Raw genomic sequence first — 19694 nt, forward strand, 5'->3', positions numbered from 1 at the left:
TGCATCTGCACTGCAGAAGTTGGATCCATTGCCCAGCTAGGCTTCTCATATGAATGCGTGGTGTGTGTTCTTTCGGACACGTTCTAAAGAACATACACCACGCATTCATGTCTTACTTCATTCATGGCTGCACTGTCATTTGCTGGATAACGAGCGACAAGACCTGTTGAGAAAACAATGGCTCACGCTACCACGCACAAGTGCATAGACCACAGATACCATAGACTGTGCATGATGTCATTTTACTGATACCAAATTGTCAGTCACGTGACTCGGGGCACGAAGCTGAGGAAGTCATTAAGCATTTATGGTGCACAATTTATCATATTTTTGTTACAGATCAAATGCTGTGCTTTTTACTAGGTGCAGAAGTGAAGACCTTCACAAATGCTCAGGTTAGATAGTTGTTTAATATCCTACAGATTAGGTAAAGTGACGAAAATCTCAGTTATGCACTTTAAGCAAAATTCAGAAAACATACGTGCTTATTTTGCATAACTACATCTACATCTACATATATACTCCTTTAGCCACCAAGCGGTGTGTGGCGGAGGGCACAATTCGCGCCAAAGTCATATTTTCCCCCCTCTGTACCACTTGCGGATCGCGCGAGGGTAAAACGACTGTCAGAACGCCTCAGTACGAGCTCTAATTTCCCTTATCTTTGAATAGTGATCATTGCGCCATTTGAAAGTTGGTGGTAACAATATATGCCCTACATAATTTAGTGAGCAGCCCCTTCCGTTTAGCGCGTCGTCTATCTGCAAGTGTGTCCCACTTCAAACTTCCTGTGAGATTTGTAACACTCTCGCGATGGCTAAATGTACCAGTCACAAATCTTGCCGCTCTTCTTTGGACCTTCTCAGTCTCTTGAATCCGATCCAACTGGTAAGCGTCCCATACAGACGAACAATACTCTAAGACTGGACGAACTAACGTATTGTAAGCAATTTCCTTTGTTGAAGGACTGCATCGATTCAGGATTTTACCAATAAACCGCAACGTAGAGTTCGCCTTGCCCGTTACTTGTGTAATACGTCACATTATGCACTTCAAAGAATTTCCTTTCTTACAAACGCTTACTAAACCATTTCACACATATTGTTGCAGGATCGTTATAAAACTAATGCTGCGCTCAAAATTTTTATTTTGTCTTCTGTTGAAGCTGCAAACTACAACAATTCACAGTGAAAAAAAAGAACAAGTACTCACTAAAGAACAGTCATTCTGTCGCTTGTTAGAAGAGTTGTCAATAAGTTTCAACTTGACCACATTTAAAAATGCTAACCACTGCTTTATTGTCAGAAATTTCGGAGAAGCTATGTTCACTGGACTACTACATGTGTGAGAGTAGTATTACAGTTCCATCAACTGTCAAAATCAATGCTTCATCTCGCCTACAAATCGGAGAAACTGTAACTGTCAGCCCCAATTCACACAGCGCGTAATGAAAGGAACTCGGCTTTCTGCCCCTAGTCACGTGACTTAGATGTTGGTTTCAAGCGTTAACACGGAAGAGGTAGGAACAAGCGCTGTCAATGTTACATATGGCCTATGCAAAAGATATTAACTATTATAGAGTGTCTACATTACTCTGGAACCCTCTGTATAAGATAATACGTAGTTAAAAGATATTATGAAAACAGAACTGAGCTATTGTGACTATTGAGACTTTCATTAATTATTGAGAATTTTATTTTCTTATTAATGTGAATGACGGTGCGAATGGAAAGTAAGATAATAATAATTTATTATCTTACTTTCGTTCCGTCATTCATATTAATAAACATGTTATGTCTATTAACTGAGTACACTTTAGCATGAGAACAGTGTACTGAGTGAGTGAGTCATAATCACGAGAAAGCCAACATTTTATGATAATTCTGTTATTTAACGTGGGACTTATTTTCATAAATGTGAATTTTCTAAATTTGACCGATTAGGAAATCGTTCATTAAAGCTATTAAATTATGATTGATGAAAGGTAACAGACCTGGGATTGTGCTGATTAATAATAATATCGGGATGGCTAATGATGTATATCAGCCAGTAAGAGGACAGTACGTTCACCCATAATGCATGGACTAAAGAGTTGCTTCGTGAAGCCTAAAGAGTGCAGTTTGGAGCTTAGCCATCAGCATGTTTGGATGCGGATGTAAGGGGCTCTGAATAAATGTGAGAGCTCTGCAGAATAATGATTAAAGTTTGACCGTGGAGTTACGCTAAGTGTATGCGAACATGTGAGAAAAAAGAATACGTGAAATTCCGGTTTTAATTTGTAAACTATGACTTTTGAATAATCAAACTCGGCGTGGCAGGATATACAAGCCGTAACCACAAGTTGAACGTTAGTAGCGGTCAAATTGTGTAGTATGTGAGCAATCTCTCTGTCACAGATAATCCGTTTTGTTATTCTTTTTCGCATTAGATTTAGTGCGATGCCATAAGCTGGGATTACATGCGAATGTTGAAAATAGAAGTGAAGAGCAGTATGGGCTTGACGGTGTTTGCATATCAAACAATTCCAGATACACCGAATTTTTCACACATAAACTACCGTTCAATTAATCGCTCAGATAACTTGATACGGGAGAACATATGTTGCACCCATTGGATTTGTATAAAGCTACTGGTTCTACTACAGCTTTTTCCAGTAGAGGAACATCATTCGTTTTCAACAGGTAAGGCCTGTGGACCAGACTGCAGAAGAAGAAATTCACCACAGGATGAATGGACGCTTTCCGTACGACAACCAAACGTAACCGCGCCGTTATTGCATCCAAAACATATTGTTCCTCAATGTGGCCAGACCTGGTGTTTGAGGGCAGTTACTGGTGGTGGTTTTCTGTTATGCCCAGTTCCAAGTGGCAGCGTCTGTGGTGGGCGTCGCACGTGCCGTGTAGACCTGAGGTGCTTGAGAGTCTATGGGAAGACAGTCTCCAACGTTTGCATCAGTTTTCAGTGGGACTCAGCTGCAGCATCGACTGTCCTGAGAAGGAGGACGAGTGGATCACCAAAATATCTAGTCACGTTAAAGGAACCCGGAAGCGAAGATGCATCGAAATAAAGAATTCTTTTAACTTTGTTTACACGTCGGTCCTTTCAAAACCAGATTACGTGTGGTGTTCGTACATCTGATGCGTAAGAAGAAAGAGCATTCTCTTAGCAATTACAAGACCCCTTCTACCTGGTGTGAATTGTTCTGCGTTTATTCAGGCTGCAGCGGCCTTTCTTTGTTTTTACCCCATTTATTATTTGACCACTGCTTTGCAAGTTGGTGAACCTGGCGCTAAGCGTATGTAAGTGACAGCTGAATATCATTTCAGCGTAGTGCTTTCCTTTCACACGCCGTAGTGATTTGAAACAGCGCTTGATTTTAGGAAACAAGGTTATTGTGTTTGTAGTTGTCACCTACCACGGGAACGATGCTTTTCTGTACACATGTTCATAGGACCTTTTTTCCTGTTCGTCCAGTCAGGAATCCTACCCTGCAGTTTGTCAGTTTTATTGATGTTCGCCCTGTATAGAGAGAACCATCCCCTTCCACTGTCAGTCGCAGACGTTATAAAATCTATCTCTAGATTTAGCTAAGACGTAGCCGATAAATACTTGCTTGCTAAACACATACGTGCAAGAAGTCAGAATCCCAACGAAAGCTTCAATAAGTGTGAATGCAAACGCTTGCCCAAAAAAGCTTCTGTGGGCGTAAAACCCATAAAAACTGGCTTCATGAATATAGCGTTGTGTTCCAGTGATGGATTAGCCAGCAGGCTGAAACTTTTCAGTGATGTAGGTACAGAACCTGGGGTGAACGTGATGAATGCGCTACTGTCAACTGACCAGCTGAGGAAGGTGTAGTACAGGTAAGAGAAGAGGCCAAAATTCGAAAGATGGATTCCAAACGTAAGCTGCAGCATACACAAACGCACAACGCTGACAGCTATGAACCTGGCAAGTTTTAACTTTGAATGTAGGTTGAAAAGATTACATAAATGCGTTTTCCTGAAAGAATGAAATTTTTAACTGTAGGTACAACTTTCTGCGAAACTACTATATCTGTGTTAATGAAACTTGTTACAGAGATTAAATACATCATTTTCATTAAATTATATTAGAATTATAGCAATCATGTAAAAGGTTTGGCAAGTGTCTTATTTTTTTTTAAGCTCTTAGCTTCCCAGGTCTTTTTTTTTGTCACACATTGTCCCAGGTGCGGTCTGACGACCGCTATATTTAAATAACCATAAAAATTTCATCCTCCTAATTCAGTGGAACAGAGCTTGAAAATACAGTTTCAGCTGTAAGGCTCTTTTTATTTAGAACACAGGCGGTTTCGTGCTCTTACATGCCCATCATCAGGTGTTATAACTTTGGGATGTGACCCCGAGCGCAGCGGTGGACGTGTACAGGATGCGGCGTATCACCAACGAGCGCAGAGCAAGATGAGACACCGCGTCCTGTACACGTCCACTGCAGTGATTGGGGTCACAGCAAAAGGTTATAACACCTGATGATGGGCGTATAAGAGCCCGAAACCGGTCGTGTTCTAAATAAAAAGAACCTTTCAACTGAAGCGGTATTTTAAAGCTTTGCTATAATGCTCAGTTGCAGATGTTCCCCCGATAGGACTGTTTCAGTGGAACAATTCTGGTTTTATGTTAAAGCCTGTATTAACATACACAAAATATATTCAAAAAAATATTAAAGTTAATTTTAATAAAAGAAACACGTTTAAACAGAAAACTGTACAAAATGAACATAATATTACTTGATATTAATGCTATAAAATTTCAGATACCCGGCACTCGATTTTACGTATTGCTATATTTTTATTTCTTATTGTTGATGTAGAAAGAAAAACATAAGGAACTCCTACGAATGATTCAAAAAATACAAATTGCATTAGTTCCTTTTAGGTGTTTAGTATTCTTCTCAGAGGCTTTCTTTGCACTCGCTGGAAAAGTTTGTAGCTTCTTGCAGCAACTGCAAACATAAGGTGTCTGTCTCGTCTTTCTTGGGTCGCTGGTGGAGTACGTTTTGCGTTTTCTGCAAATCATTCTACAACAACTTCTCCTCTCTGCTACACCCAAAAGGATGCACGAAATTGACGGGGTATGTGATACTCGTCAACTCGCTTTTTATCTTTGGTGTCACCATACAGTTTACGAACTGTTTCAAAAATTAAAGCTGTTCATCTGAGTATTTTCTTTATAGGAATTGTGAAGGGTAAACGCATTCAGCCCACTAACGTCAAGCATGCGGAAAAATAATGCCGTTTGCCATCGTTAGAAGAGGCTTCGACGAGTAACGATATTTTTTTCTACCTAATGTATTTATAGCAGAACCTCTAGCTAAAGATTCAGTCTCCACACTTCTGTCTTCGTACTTCGATCACTTGTGTTATTAAAGGAATTCACAGGAGCCAAAACAAATTCGTCTTCACTTTCCCATTGTTCCTATACTCTGTTCCGTTCACTTGCAAACTCATTGTCGCTGTCTGGTTCAACATTACTTGCTAAACTGTCCTCAAACCATTATAAAACAGTATCTTCAAAGTCAGGATCCGTTAAACACGAACAGTAGACGAAGATATGGCTACTGAACCCATAACGCAAAGGTGCAGCCTCAGAGACCGCTAGCACGAAAGAAGCAGTAATAGTGTAGTCCACGTCGCATTCAAGTGGCTACTGACAAAGGAAACCACGACAGCTTCGGGAAACAACAACTGGACGCTGCTGTAATCTCCTACCCCACGACTATGCATTAGGAACGGAGTAACAATAAACGCTAGCGGTCTGTGAGACCGCATCTGGGACGTTACGAGTAAATGTTAATTGTTTAGGACGTATGCTTTGCAATTTCAACTCTGATAACAATGTTACTGTCATATAAGCAATACAACCTGAAGAAAATTTGACAACTTATCCAAGTTTCAAATTTGGTTTGATTTGAACAAATAGTTTTTGATAATAGAGTACCATCATTAGTATGTAAGTTTCAAATTGGGTTGGATTTGAACAAATAGTCTTTGAGAAACGTGCACCAACATTAGTGTGGTCGACCATAGGAATTTCGCTTGCGTCTGGGTCCCCTTAACTTTAGGATTCGGCAGAAAACGGGGGAAGACTACCAGTAATTTCTTACAAACGACTTCCATGTTTCAATTTGTCACAGATAATGTGTAAGTTACTTCTATATGCACATAAATCATTACAGTCTTAACTGTTTACGTTTACCAGTAGTTTAAATGCTCATAACATTAAAGAAGTCTTCCAGACTCCACTTGGAAACTAATTTAGATGGTCCTGCGTCCGTTAACAGCAGTTCATGTTGTCAACGAGTTTTCATTGAAAAGGCGCAAGACCCGTCTCAGATCACTGTTGGTTAGGATCTTCTTGCGTCACTACAATGAATGAAGTCTTCAGTGGAGGGTCACATGACTGCATGGCACCAGTTTTACACTGTCTATAGCATGTAAAAGTGAACAGTGTGCTTTTTTATGGGCGCGACTAATATTTTGTCCATATTATTGATTCAGTTCAAGTGATCTTACAAAACATTAGCCATCTCTGGCTGACTTTACGAAATTGTTTCGCTCTCTTTTAAACCATTGCTTCCCTTCCACACCCTTAGACTCTTATAATGACTATTTGGTTTCCACGTGCGACTGTCCTCACAGTTTCAACGAGTATATTCCAGTCAATAATGTCAAAAGCTTTCCCTAAAACTAGAAATCCCATAAATAAAGTTGTTTCTTCTTTTTCTTCTTCTAAATAGCTTTCAAGATGAACCATTGGCTCATTACCGCCTCCTGCTTTCCTAAATTGATCCGAAAGCCAAACTGAGCTGTAACAGGTTGACTTCTGACAGTCTTCCTTTCACTCTAAGTAAGTCATTGTTGCAGCCATGGCTGATTATTGGTTTAGTGATACTCATAGCTGTGAGCATATGCCATTTTTGGAATTTTGATTCTTAAATTCGGCATGAAGTCTGAGGGTATCTACCCTGATGTACTCATAAATATCTTCTCAACGAGATGGAATTGTTTTGTGATGACTGATTCTCTTAATGATTTAGTGTTCTGAAGAAATCTCGTCTACTTCAGGGCCCTCGTTCAGACTTATGTCTAAGTGATCTGTCAAACATTTCTCGAATATCATATCTCCCATTCACAATCATCTGTGTCCTTTTTCCCTTCTATGACACTGTTTCCATTTCCATTGTATTGCCGTTCTAGATATTTCTTCAACCTTTGAACTTTCCTTTCTTTGCTTTGTGCTGAGTTGCCATCTAAGCTATATCTCCCAAATCACCTTCATCTATACTCGCTTCCCTCTCTATAATATTTTCTTCGAATTCATTACGTCTATACATCCCTTCAATCTGTCCATTTTCCTTTCTTTGCTTCATACTGCCTTGCCATCTGAGTTCTACATATTCATACATTTGCTTCCCTTTTCTCCAAGGATCTTTTGATTTTCCTCTAGGTGACATCTATCTGTCCCTACTTATGCTCGCTTCTACAGTTTTGTCTCTGTCCTCTAGCCATTCACGATCAGTCATTTTGCTCATTATGTCGGTCATTTTTATAGGTCCCTATATTCTCTTTTGCGTGCTGCGTTTGCTGCATTTTTTTGTATTTTCTCGTTTTATCAGTTAGGTTTAATACCTCTACTGGGCCTTGCTTTTTGGCTGTTTGATCCTCTGCTGATTTCACTGTTACATTTTTTAAAGTTACCAGTTCATCTTCCGTTGTTCCCCTCTCTTGTTTAATGCTCCCTTAGCCATTCTCCACAATCAGTGGTTGTCTTAACTTATGTAGGTGCCATCCCCTTCGTTTCCTATCTTTTGGCAATTTTTTCCATATCAGTCCACAGTTCGTAAACAATTTCTTGTTGGATGTATTGCAACTTCCTAAAGTCTGATAGAGGAGACTGGACACGAGCGCAGTGATCGTGACGCGGCCGCCATCGGTTTACAGATCTCGCTGACAAGAGAGAAGAGGGGCAACGTGACGCAGCCGTACGAACCGCCCACCGTGGAGAAGCTGCAGCGGGCGTACCCGTCGGTGCCGTGGCTGGAGTTCCTGCAGGCGCTGCTGCCGCCACGCGTCACCGTCTCCAGCAGCGAGGCGGTCGTCGTTCTGGCGCCGTCGTACATCGAGCGCCTCTTACAGCTGCTCGGCCACACCCCCAAGAGGTACGTCACAGCCAGGATGTCAGTGCACTGCCTGAGTTCCACCTCTACATCTAAGTAGGTGCTCGGCAAGCCACTGTAGAGTGCATCGCGGAGGGCAAACAGTATGTGTATTTCCAATTTTCTAATCCATTTGTGTACTGGGTTATAGAAGAATGGCTGTCTTAATGAATCTGTATGCACCCTGGTCTCTCTTGGCTTACTGTCATGAAACCTACACGAGATATATGATGTTGGGAGCATGACAGCCTTTGTCCAATCCGGATTTTCTAAATTTACCCAACAGCAGCTCACTACTGCATTGTCTGGCCTCTGAAGATTCCCTCTTAAAATCTCCAGGAAGTTATGTCACTGATTCGCATGCGCTATTCTAAGTAGTTATTGCTCCATGTTTGTTATCATGCCCACTCGATAAGGACTCTAAAACTGAAACAATATTCTAGAACTTGTCGCACTGTGGTCTTTCTTGTATGCGATTTCTAGCACAGACGCTTTGCATTCCAAGAAATCCCAGTGTTAACACTCGCCTTTCCCAATATTGATTTTACGTGACTGTCACATTTCGTATCGCTTTTTAGTACTACCCCAAAATAACTGCTAAGTGTGACCAGCATTGCTAATCCTTTAATCGGGTATTGTCGGGGTTTCCCTTCTGTCGTACGTCTAAAACTACGTTTACGTGGACACTCTGAGAATTACACTTAAATGCATGGCAGAGGATTCATCGAACCAGCTTCACAAAACTGCTCTATTATTCCAATCTCGACCTGCGCGCGTAAAAAAACGTACACATATATCACTCTGTTCGAGCTCTGATTTGCCTTATTTTATTACAATAATAGTTTTTCCCTATGTAGGTAGGCGTCAACAACATATTTTCGCACTCTGAGGAGAAATATGGTGATTGAAATTTCGTGACAAGATCCTGCCGCAACAAACGCCTTTATTTTAATGATGTCCACCTCAAATCCTATATCATGTCAGTGACACTCTCTGCCCTAAAACCGCGCTGCTCTTCTTTGAAGTCCGCAGGCCGTGGTGTCGCGGTCGCGTTCTCGCTTCCCGAGCACGGGGTCCCGGGTTCGATTCTTAGTGGGGTCAGGTCACCTGCCTCGAGATGACTGGGTGTTTGTGTTGTCCTCACGATTTGATCATCATTCATGAAAGTGGCGAGGTTGGACTGAGCAAAGGTTGAGACTTTGTACAGGCGCTGATAACCACGCAGTTGAGCGCCCCACAAACCAAACATCATCATCAACTTCTCTGAACTTTGTCGATGAACTCCGCTAGTGTTATCTGGAAAGGATCCCACATTGCGCTGAATTACTCCAAAAGAGGATGGACGAGTGTAGTGCAGGCACTCTCTTTAGTAGTCTTTGGTTTACCTTTTCCCAATATTTTCCATGTGTTCTTCCAAATTAAAGTTGTTCGTAATTGTAGTTGCTAGACATTTACTTGAATTTACAGCTTTTAGATGTGACTGATTTATTGTGTAACCGAAGTATAATGGATTGCTCATGTGGATGTTCACAAATTTTCCATTATTTAATATCAACTGCCAATTTTCGCACAATACAGGTATCAGCTATAAATCGTTTTGCAATTTGTTTTGATGACTTTACTAGGCGATAAACGACAGCACCATCTGCGTAGAACCTAAGACGGCTGCTCAGATTACGTCCTAAATCGTCTGCATAAATATGGAACACTAGAGGGCATTGCATTTATCAGCGTTTAAAGAGAACTGCCACTCTTTACACCAAATGAGAGTTGTGTCAGAGTCTTACTGAAATTCCTCAAGACCGACCAATGATGGCACTTTCACCTGCACAACAGGACTGTGAGCATGCAATCTTATACTGGGTCGCTCATAAGTTGTTCTAGGGTTCCTGAATATTAGCTGTTACTAGCTAAAATTTATTGCAGGACTGAGTCAGCGTTTCACCTCTCTCACTCCTAGTTCTAAGTCCTTATTCTCCCTTTAACGTCCTACTGACTGTATTCTTCCCGACCACACCTACAAGCTACGAAAGAAGGTGTAATGTCTGTGTCGGAGTTACTTTGGCGCAGCAAGGGGCGAGAGTCTCTGAAGCCGCAGCGGATTTCCCTGCTGCCAAAATATGGCGCACACGAAGAATGTAAAGGGTGTCATGGCGAGAATACTTACTGCAACAAAATACACTGGGGTGACACAAGTCACGGGGTACCTCCCAATATCGTGTAGGGGCGGCTTTCACCCGGCGTAGTGCAGCAGCTGGGCGTGGTATGGACTCAAGAAATAGTTGGAAGTCCGCTGCAGAAATATTGAGCCATGCTGCCTCTATAGCCGTCCGTAGTTGCGAAACCGCTGCCAGTGCAGAATGTTGAGTACGGACTAATCTCTCGATCACTTCCCATAAGCGTTCGACGGGATTCACGTCGGGTGATCTGGGTGCTCACAGCCACAGCTGACACGGTTATACATCACTGGTCGACAGTGCGTGCAGTACAACAACTGTTTAAGTTCAGGTGTTAAAACTGTTAAAAATATAAAACTGAATGAAAAGTCCGGGAATCCACTGTAGCTGTATTTAGTTATTTCGATTAGAAACCAGTTGTGTGGCTCTCTAATAGACTTAAAGAAATAAATGCAGCTACAACGGACTACTGGATTTCTCACTCACTTTTCTGTTTTCGTAATTTTAACACCTGTATTTAAACATCTGGTGTACTATGTCAATTGTCAAGCAACCATCTATAGTCAGTCATATGGCCCTAAGTTTAAATCCGAGTATTGTTTAAACATTTACAGTAGGAACAGGAGAGGAATGTTCATGTCTTTCTTTGAACTGAATGTGAAGGGAGAGCGCCCTTCCACGGTAGGAGCGCCTGGGCAGGCCGCTGCCCCACAACTTCCCCACACACCAAGTCGCACCAAGTCCAGCCGTCAGCTGAGTGGGGCGCGGTGTGGACAAGTGTCGCTGTGCTGCTGGCAGAGGCGTACAAATTCTCCTTCCAGCCTGCCTGCCCCTATCTCTGTCGCAACCATTAAAGCAGCTCAACCCGCCGCAACGCAGAGAAGAGTACATGTGTACTGAATTACTGTGGTAAAAGCGAACTAACACGGGTTTCCGGAAGCCTGGCAAGCTTCACGGGACACTTTCAGCCTGCTGCACCTCACAACAGGTGGCGCTGTCAATCCAACGTGACTAGCCAGGCATACGTTTGCGTAGGTAGTTTCACTGCAGCTCATTTCATAAAGGTTGGAGCAGCAAAATGCACAAACCAACAAAAAGAAGACTGAGGACAAATTAAAAGTTTGGGAATGTATACCAGTCAGCAAACAAAGCCCAAGGCCAGCATGGCAAAAGGTTTCGTGTGTTTACGAGGCAGCTTCAAATAAATCGGTAGTTGGCTCGCAATGCAAATTGAGTACCATGTTATAGAACAGTCATTCCGGGCCTTTGAGCGTGTTACGACATGTCTGTAAATCTGACCTGCGGTTTCCTCATTCCATAAATATTTTGAAAGAGGACAAAGACTTAGTGGCTGACAAGTGTGTGGAAATATGTGCTAACGAATTCAGTCAATTCGGCAGCATATAGACTTTCCTGATCTAGGGCAAACGCTGATTGTAATAGGCAAAAAATATGGTTCATTGGATGTTGAAAACCCCATGCTAGTTGCATGTAACGTAATGCGAAGAAAGTTTAGTTTGAAAGAAAAGCTTTTTCTTGCACACATGTACATTTTAGATTAACATAATATGTGTGGACTTTACAATGAACTATTTTGGTCATTTAGAGGAATTCTACGAACCCATAATACACATCTCGAAAAGTCATTGAATTGTTATAACCGTGGTTATAGAAACTAGAGTTCCAAACCTTACTTTAGTTGGATCTGCAGTATAATAGACATCTTCATGTTCGTAAGTCCAAGGGATCTGGACTTTCGGAGATGGTTCTGTTGCTACAGAAAACACATATTACAGTTGACCTGATGGTGGTTCTAACTGAGAATAGCCAGTACTAGTCGAGAAAGAGAAGTTGCAAATAAACCAGATCCTATCGAAATAAATGAAAATGAAATACGCCGAAAAGGAAAAAAAGGGCAAATAAAATCCACTATTTCCTAGCCTACAAGGACCCAAAATGAATTTCATTGAACCTCGTCTTGTGATACGCGGGTGACAAAGGCTTTTCATCAACTTCCTAACCCCACTCGTAACAATACAGTGAAAGCGTACAGAATAAAGTGCTACGTAGTGTAGCATAGCGAGAAGACGGGCAGACAAGCATGACTACTGTAGCCTGCTTGTGTTGGGCGTAGCCTGACATGACTGGGAGTTAAGTAGTGTGCCCGCTCTGCTGGTAATGTGCGACAGCTTGCCTGCTTGGCTGACAGGCAAGAGTGGGCAGGTTGTAAGCGTCTCTCCCACAAGCACGGCCGCGGGAAGGCCAACACAGCACACCGGCCTGCTGTGCGCCTAACCGCCGAAACCGTACAGGGTGCGCCCCTGCCTCTTCAGGGCGTACACCACGTCCGTGGCCGTCACAGTGTTGCGCTTGGCGTGCTCAGTGCACGTCACCGCGTTCTCCGGGAACACCTTCAGCACTCCGCGCGTCTCCTCGTAGATCAGACCAGAGATGCGCTTCACGCGGCGGATGGCGGGCTTCGTGATGCCCTGGATGTTGCCGCGCAACACCTTGCGGTGCCGCTTGGCGCCACCCTTGCCGAGCCCCTTTCCTCCCTCGCCGCGTGCACAAACAGCAGCTGCACCGGCTCCTCAGCCGGCCGGCGCTAGCGAGTCGGCTGCTGGCCGCGCGCCGCGAGTCACGCCACGCCGCACTGCTGCTCCACTGACGGTAGTTGAGTGTGGGCGGCCACGTCTCAGCAGTTTTAATCTGCAAGTGCTTCTCTTCTTGTAGAAAAGGCAAGTGTAATACTGATGGAACACAAAGCTGCGAACAATTACTGTTTCACAGGACTGACATAGAAAGAAATAAAACGAGTGACTAGGATTTAGCAAACGAGATTTATTTGTTATATATAAGCGTCAAACGAAAACAACTACAAACAATGGAACATGTCTAGCTTGAAGGCGGAAACCAGATGGCGCTATGGTTGGCCCGCTAGATGGCTCTGCCATACCTCAGACGGATATCAACTGCGTCTTTTTTAAATAGGAACCCCGATTTTTTATTACATACCGTATTCTTGCAGTACGTAAAGAAATATGAGTGTTTTAGTTGCACCACTCTTTTCACTTCGTGATACATGGCCCTGTAACAGTCACAAACGTATAAGTACAGGCTGTTTCAAAAATGACCGGTATATTTGAAACGGCAATAAAAACTAAACGAGCAGCGATAGAAATACACAGTTTGTTGCAATATGCTTGGGACAACAGTACATTTTCAGGCGGACAAACTTTCGAAATTACAGTAGTTACAATTTTCAACAACAGATGGCGCTGCAAGTCATGTGAAAGATATAGAAGACAACGGGCGCTGCAAGTGATGTGAAAGATATAGAAGACAACGCAGTCTGTGGGTGCGCCATTCTGTACGTCGTCTTTCTGCTGTAAGCGTGTGCTGTTCACAATGTGCAAGTGTGCTGTAGACAACATGGTTTATTCCTCAGAACAGAGGATTTTTCTGGTGTTCGAATTCCACCGCCTAGAACACAGTGTTGTTGCAACAAGACGAAGTTTTCAACGGAGGTTTAATGTAACCAAAGGACCGAAAAGCGATACAATAAAGGATCTGTTTGAAAAATTTCAACGGACTGGGAACGTGACGGATGAACGTGCTGGAAAGGTAGGGCGACCGCGTACGGCAACCACAGAGGGCAACACGCCGCTAGTGCAGCAGGTGATCCAACAGCGGCCTCAGGTTTCCGTTCGCCGTGTTGCAGCTACGGTCCAAATGACGCCAACGTCCACGTATCGTCTCGTGCGCCAGAGCTTACACCTCTATCCATACAAAATTCAAACGCGGCAACGCCTCAGCGCCACTACCATTGCTGCACGAGAGACATTCGCTAACGATATTGTGCACAGGATTGATGACGGCGATATGCATGTGGGCAGCATTTGGTTTACTGACGAAGCTTATTTTTACCTGGACGGCTTCGTCAATAAACAGAACTGGCGCATATGCGGAACCGAAAAGCCCCATGTTGCAGTCCCATCGTCCCTGCATCCTCAAAAAGTACTGGTCTGGGCCGCCATTTCCTCCAAAGGAATCATTGGCCCATTTTTCAGATCTGAAACGATTACTGCATCACGCTATCTGGACATTCTTCGTGAATTTGTGGCGGTACAAACTGCCTTAGATGACACTGCGAACACCTCGTGGTTTATGCAAGATGGTGCCCGGCCACATCGCACGGCCGACGTCTTTAATTTCCTGAATGAATATTTCGATGATCGTGTGATTGCTTTGGGCTATCCGAAACATACAGGAGGCGGCGTGGGTTGGCCTCCCTATTCCCCAGACATGAACCCCTGTGACTTCTTTCTGTAGGGACACTTGAAAGACCAGGTGTACCGCCAGAATCCAGAAACAATTGAACAGCTGAAGCAGTACAGCTCATCTGCATGTGAAGCCATTCCGCCAGACACGTTGTCAAAGGTTTCGGGTAATTTCATTCAGAGACTACGCCATATTATTGCTACGCATGGTGGATATGTGGAAAATATCGTACTATAGAGTTTCCCAGACCGCAGCGCCATCTGTTGTTGAAAATCGTAACTACTGTAATTTCGAAAGTTTGTCTGCCTGAAAATGTACTGTTGTCCCAAGCATATTGCAACAAACGGTGTATTTCTATCGCTGCTCGTTTAGTTTTTATTGCCGTTTCAAATATACCGGTCATTTTTGAAACACCCTGTACCTGGTGTCACGTAACATTCCGCCAGTGCGGACGGTATTTACTTCGTGATACATTGCCCGTATGAGGTTCGCCGATGACATTGTAATTCTGTCAGAGACAGCAAAGGACTTGGAAGAGCAGTTGAACGGAATGGATGGTGTCTTGAAGGGAGGATATAAGATGAACATCAACAAAAGCAAAACGAGGATAATAGAATGTAGTCGAATTAAGTCGGGTGATGTTGAGGGTATTAGATTAGGAAATGAGACACTTAAAGTAGTAAAGGAGTTTTGCTATTTGGGGAGCAAAATAACTGATGATGGTCGAAGTAGAGAGGATATAAAATGTAGACTGGCAATGGCAAGGAAAGCGTTTCTGAAAAAGAGAAATTTGCTAACATCGAGTATAGATTTAAGTGTCAGGAAGTCATTTCTGAAAGTGTATGGAGTGTAGCCATGTATGGAAGTGAAACATGGACGGTAAATAGTTTGGACAAGAAGAGAATAGAAGCTTTCGAAATGTGGTGCTACAGAAGAATGCTGAAGATTAGATGGGTAGATCACATAACTAATGAGGAGGTACTGAGTAGGATTGGGGAGAAGAGGAGTTTGTGGCACAACTTGACCAGAAGAAGGGATCGGTTGGTAGGACATGTTCTGAGGCATCAAGGGATCACCAATTTAGTATTGGAGGGCAGCGTGGAGGGTAAAAATCGTAGGGGGAGACCAAGAGATGAATACACTAAGCAGATTCAGAAGGATGTAGGTTGCAGTAGGTACTGGGAGATGAAGAAGCTTGCACAGGATAGAGTAGCATGGAGAGCTGCATCAAACCAGTCTCAGGACTGAAGACCACAACAACAACAACAACAACATTACCCGTGTTAAAATGGACCGTTTAGGTTTACCAATTGCGGAAAAGGTCGATATCGTGTTGATGTATGGCTGTTGTGATCAAAATGCCCAACAGGCGTGTGTTATGTATGCTGCTCGGTATCCTGGACGACATCATCCAAGTGTCCGGACCGTTCGCCGGATAGTTACGTTATTTAAGGAAACAGGAAATGTTCAGCCACATGTCAAACGTCAACCACGACCTGCAACAAATGATGATGCGCAAGTAGGTGTTTCAGCAGCTGTCGCGGATAATTCGCACATCAGTAGCAGGCAAACTGCGCGAGAATCGGGAATCTCAAAAACGTCACTGTTGAGAATGCTACATAAACATCGCCTGCACCCGTACCATATTTCTATGCACCAGGAATTGCATGGCGACGTCTTTGAACGTCGTGTACAGTTCTGCCACTGGGCACAAGGGAAATTACGGGACGATGACAGATTTTTTGCACGCGTTCTATTTAGCGACGAACCGTCATTCACCAACAGCGGTAACGTAAACCGGCATGATACGCACTATTGGGCAACGGAAAATCCACGATGGCTGCGACAAGTGGAACATCAGCTACCTTGGCGGGTTAATGTATGGTGCGGCATTATGGGAGGAAGGATAAAAAATGGTTCAAATGGCTCTGAGCACTATGGGACTTAACATCTTAGGTCATCAGTCCCCTAGAACTTAGAACTACGTAAACCTAACTAACCTATGCACATCACACACATCCATGCCCGAGGCAGGATTCGAACCTGCGACCGCAGCAGTCACGCGGTTCCGGACTGAAGCGCCGAGAACCGCACGGCCACCGCGGCCGGCTTGGAGGAAGGATAACTGGCCCCCATCTTATCGATGGATATCTAAATGGTGTAGTGTATGCTGATTTCCTACGTAATGCTCTACCGATGTTACTACAAGATGTTTCACTGGATGGCAGAATGACGATGTACTTCCAACATGAAGGATGTCCGGCACATAGCTCGCGTCCGGTTCAAGCGGTATTGAATACTATATTTCATGATAGGTGGATTGGTCGTCGAAGCACCATACCATGGCCCGCACGGTCACCGGATCTGACGTCCCCGGATTTCTTTCTGTGGTGAAAGTTGAAGGATACTTGCTATCGTGATCCACCGACAACGCCTGACAACATGCGTCAGCACATTGTCAATGCATGTGCGAACATTATGGAAGGCGAACTACTAGCTGTTGAGAGGAATGTCGTTACACGTATTGCCAAATGCATTGAACTTGACGGACATAATTTTGAGCATTTATTGCATTAATGTGGTATTTACAGGTTATCACGCTGTAACAGCATGCGTTCTCAGAAATGATAAGTTCACAAAGGTACATGTATCACATTGGAACAACCGAAATAAAATGTTCAAACGTACGTACGTTCTGTATTTTAATTTAAAAACCTACTTGTTACGAACTGTTCGTCTCAAATTGTGAGCCATATTTTTTGTGACTATTACAGCGCCATCTATCACAAAGCGAAAAAGTGGTCCATTCATATTTCTTTACGTACTACACGAATATGTAATAATAATGGGGGTTTCTATTTAAAAAATGCATTTGACGTATGGCAGCGCCATCTAGCGGGCCAACCATAACGCCATCTGGTTTGCCCCTTCAAGCTAGACGAGTTTCGTTCTTTGTAGTTTTTTCGTTTGACGCTTATTTCGTGAGATATTTGGCACGTTCACGATCAATGGACCACCCTGTTTACACACACACACACACACACACACACACACACACATATATATATATATATATATATATATATATATATGTGTGTGTGTGTGTGTGTGTAAACAGGGTGGTCCATTGATCGTGAACGTGCCAAATATCTGTGTGTGTGTGTGTGTGTGTGTATACAGGGTGGTCCATTATATATATATATATAAATATATATGTGTGTGTGTGTGTGCGGCCCATAGGTTGGACTAGATTGACAGACTTTACATTTCGAAGCACGTGTATCAGTCGTAACAGATCGTATAATTTTAGAGTTCAGGTCTATATCTGCATCTACATGGGTAATTTGCAGATCTCATTTAAGTGCCTAGCTGAGGGTTCATCGAACCACTTTCACAATAATTCTCTGTTATTCCAGAAGATACGAGCAGCTACATCTTTCCGTGCGAACTCTGATTTCCCTACTTTTTTTATGATGATCGTTTTTCCCTATGTAGGCCGGTGTCAACAAAATATTTTCACAGTCAGAGGAGAAAGTTGGCGACTGAAATTTCGTGGGAAGATTCTGCTGCAATGAATAACGCCTCTGTTTTAATGCTGTCCACTCCAAATCCTGTATCATGTTACAGACACTCTCTTCCCGATTTCGCTATAATACAAAACGTGCTGCTCTTCTCTGAACTTTCTCGAAGTACTCCGTTAATCCTACCTGGTAAGGACCCGGCACTGTGCAGCGGTACTCCAAAAGGGGACGGATAAGCGTTGTGTAGGCAGGCTACTTAGTAGACCTGTTGCATTGTCTAAGTGTCCTGGCAATGAAACGTTGTCTTTGGTTTGCCTTGCCTACAACTTTTTCTATGCGTTCCTTCCAATTTAAGTTGTTCGTAATTGAATTCGTAGGTTTTTGGTTGAAAATAGTGCATAAAAACTGTTATCATGTTTACAACAATTACTTAACTATGCAGAGAAAAGAAATCGATAGGAAATAGGTCTCACCGGTTGGAACCGTGTCACAGATTGACTCACTTATAAAATATTTTAGCCATTTGTAATACACTCTATCTGCAGTGTCAAACAGTTTTGCAGTTTGCCTGTGAGACATCATAAACAGTAAATGCCAATTGATAAACGGTAAATGCTAAATGCTAAGCGGTAAATGGCAAACTGTAAATGCTAAACGCTGTTGCACCATGCAAGTACAGTATAATTATAGATCTCTGCGGAATCAAATATAATTTCTGAGAAAGTCAAGGACAGTTGTGTACATAAGCATAACTCTGGAATAATTTTAATGACTACAAGGTCAAAGGTATGCATCATGTATATGCGCACACATCTCTGTATTTTTCACAAAAGTGGTACTATACAGACCTGTGTTGTCTCTCACACAAAGTAATCATTTCTTCTTTTACACACAAGTATTTGAAAATTACCTTATTATTTCAGTATATTACTGAGGAATAAAAGCAGAAACTAGCAATATGTAGAAATATTAATGTTATCGTATAAAAATTTTCGTAGGGAACTTTCAAAATTTATACTGGGAAAATATACGAATCTAAATCACGTTTTCTCATCCTCCACTATTTTTACAGCATTGTCTATTACAAACAAGAGTTTATTTCAATTTTTAGTAGACATTTAAAACTTCACTATTAGACAATCTAGATTTCGATGCTGTATGTGCATTAAATAAATCTGAACGGGACTGAGTAATATTTTGTAGGCTAACTGTGTACATTATGAATAATATATTTTTAATGGTTTTTACACTGCAGCAGAAATAGTTCTGTGTAATAAAGACATTTGTACCTAACGTACACTTCAAAAGGAGCATAGTTTTTCGAACCTACAAAGAACTCTCTCTGAAACGACTGTATTATTCTGTCATCATTCTCTTTTGTAAAGGCTCTCCGATCATCGATGACTAGCTGAGCTAAAAATCCTTACAAATAAAACAAGGAATGACAATAGTGTTTTTTTTTTTTTTTTTTTTTTTTTTAGAAATCTAATATTAACGTATCTTGTTCTCCCACTGTCTA

The 19694-nt window shown here is 42.5% G+C and overlaps 2 protein-coding genes across 4 annotated transcripts in view; one reads left to right on the forward strand and one right to left on the reverse strand.

The window, feature by feature from the left end:
- The window catches only part of LOC126427022 (zinc finger protein 99-like), a 458738-nt gene that overhangs the window by 201479 nt on the left and 237565 nt on the right, over positions 1–19694 (reverse strand). The gene's annotated exons all lie outside the window — the stretch shown is intronic.
- The window catches only part of LOC126427021 (neprilysin-2-like), a 266242-nt gene that overhangs the window by 170432 nt on the left and 76116 nt on the right, over positions 1–19694 (forward strand). For all 3 annotated transcript variants that reach the window (XM_050089185.1, XM_050089183.1, XM_050089184.1), the window contains one exon: positions 7982–8199. In XM_050089185.1, coding sequence (XP_049945142.1) covers positions 7982–8199 — 218 coding nt within the window. The remainder of the gene's footprint in view (positions 1–7981; positions 8200–19694) is intronic.

This window comes from Schistocerca serialis, chromosome 11 (genome assembly GCF_023864345.2).
Source record: "Schistocerca serialis cubense isolate TAMUIC-IGC-003099 chromosome 11, iqSchSeri2.2, whole genome shotgun sequence".
NCBI classification, from domain to species: Eukaryota; Metazoa; Arthropoda; class Insecta; order Orthoptera; family Acrididae; genus Schistocerca; species Schistocerca serialis.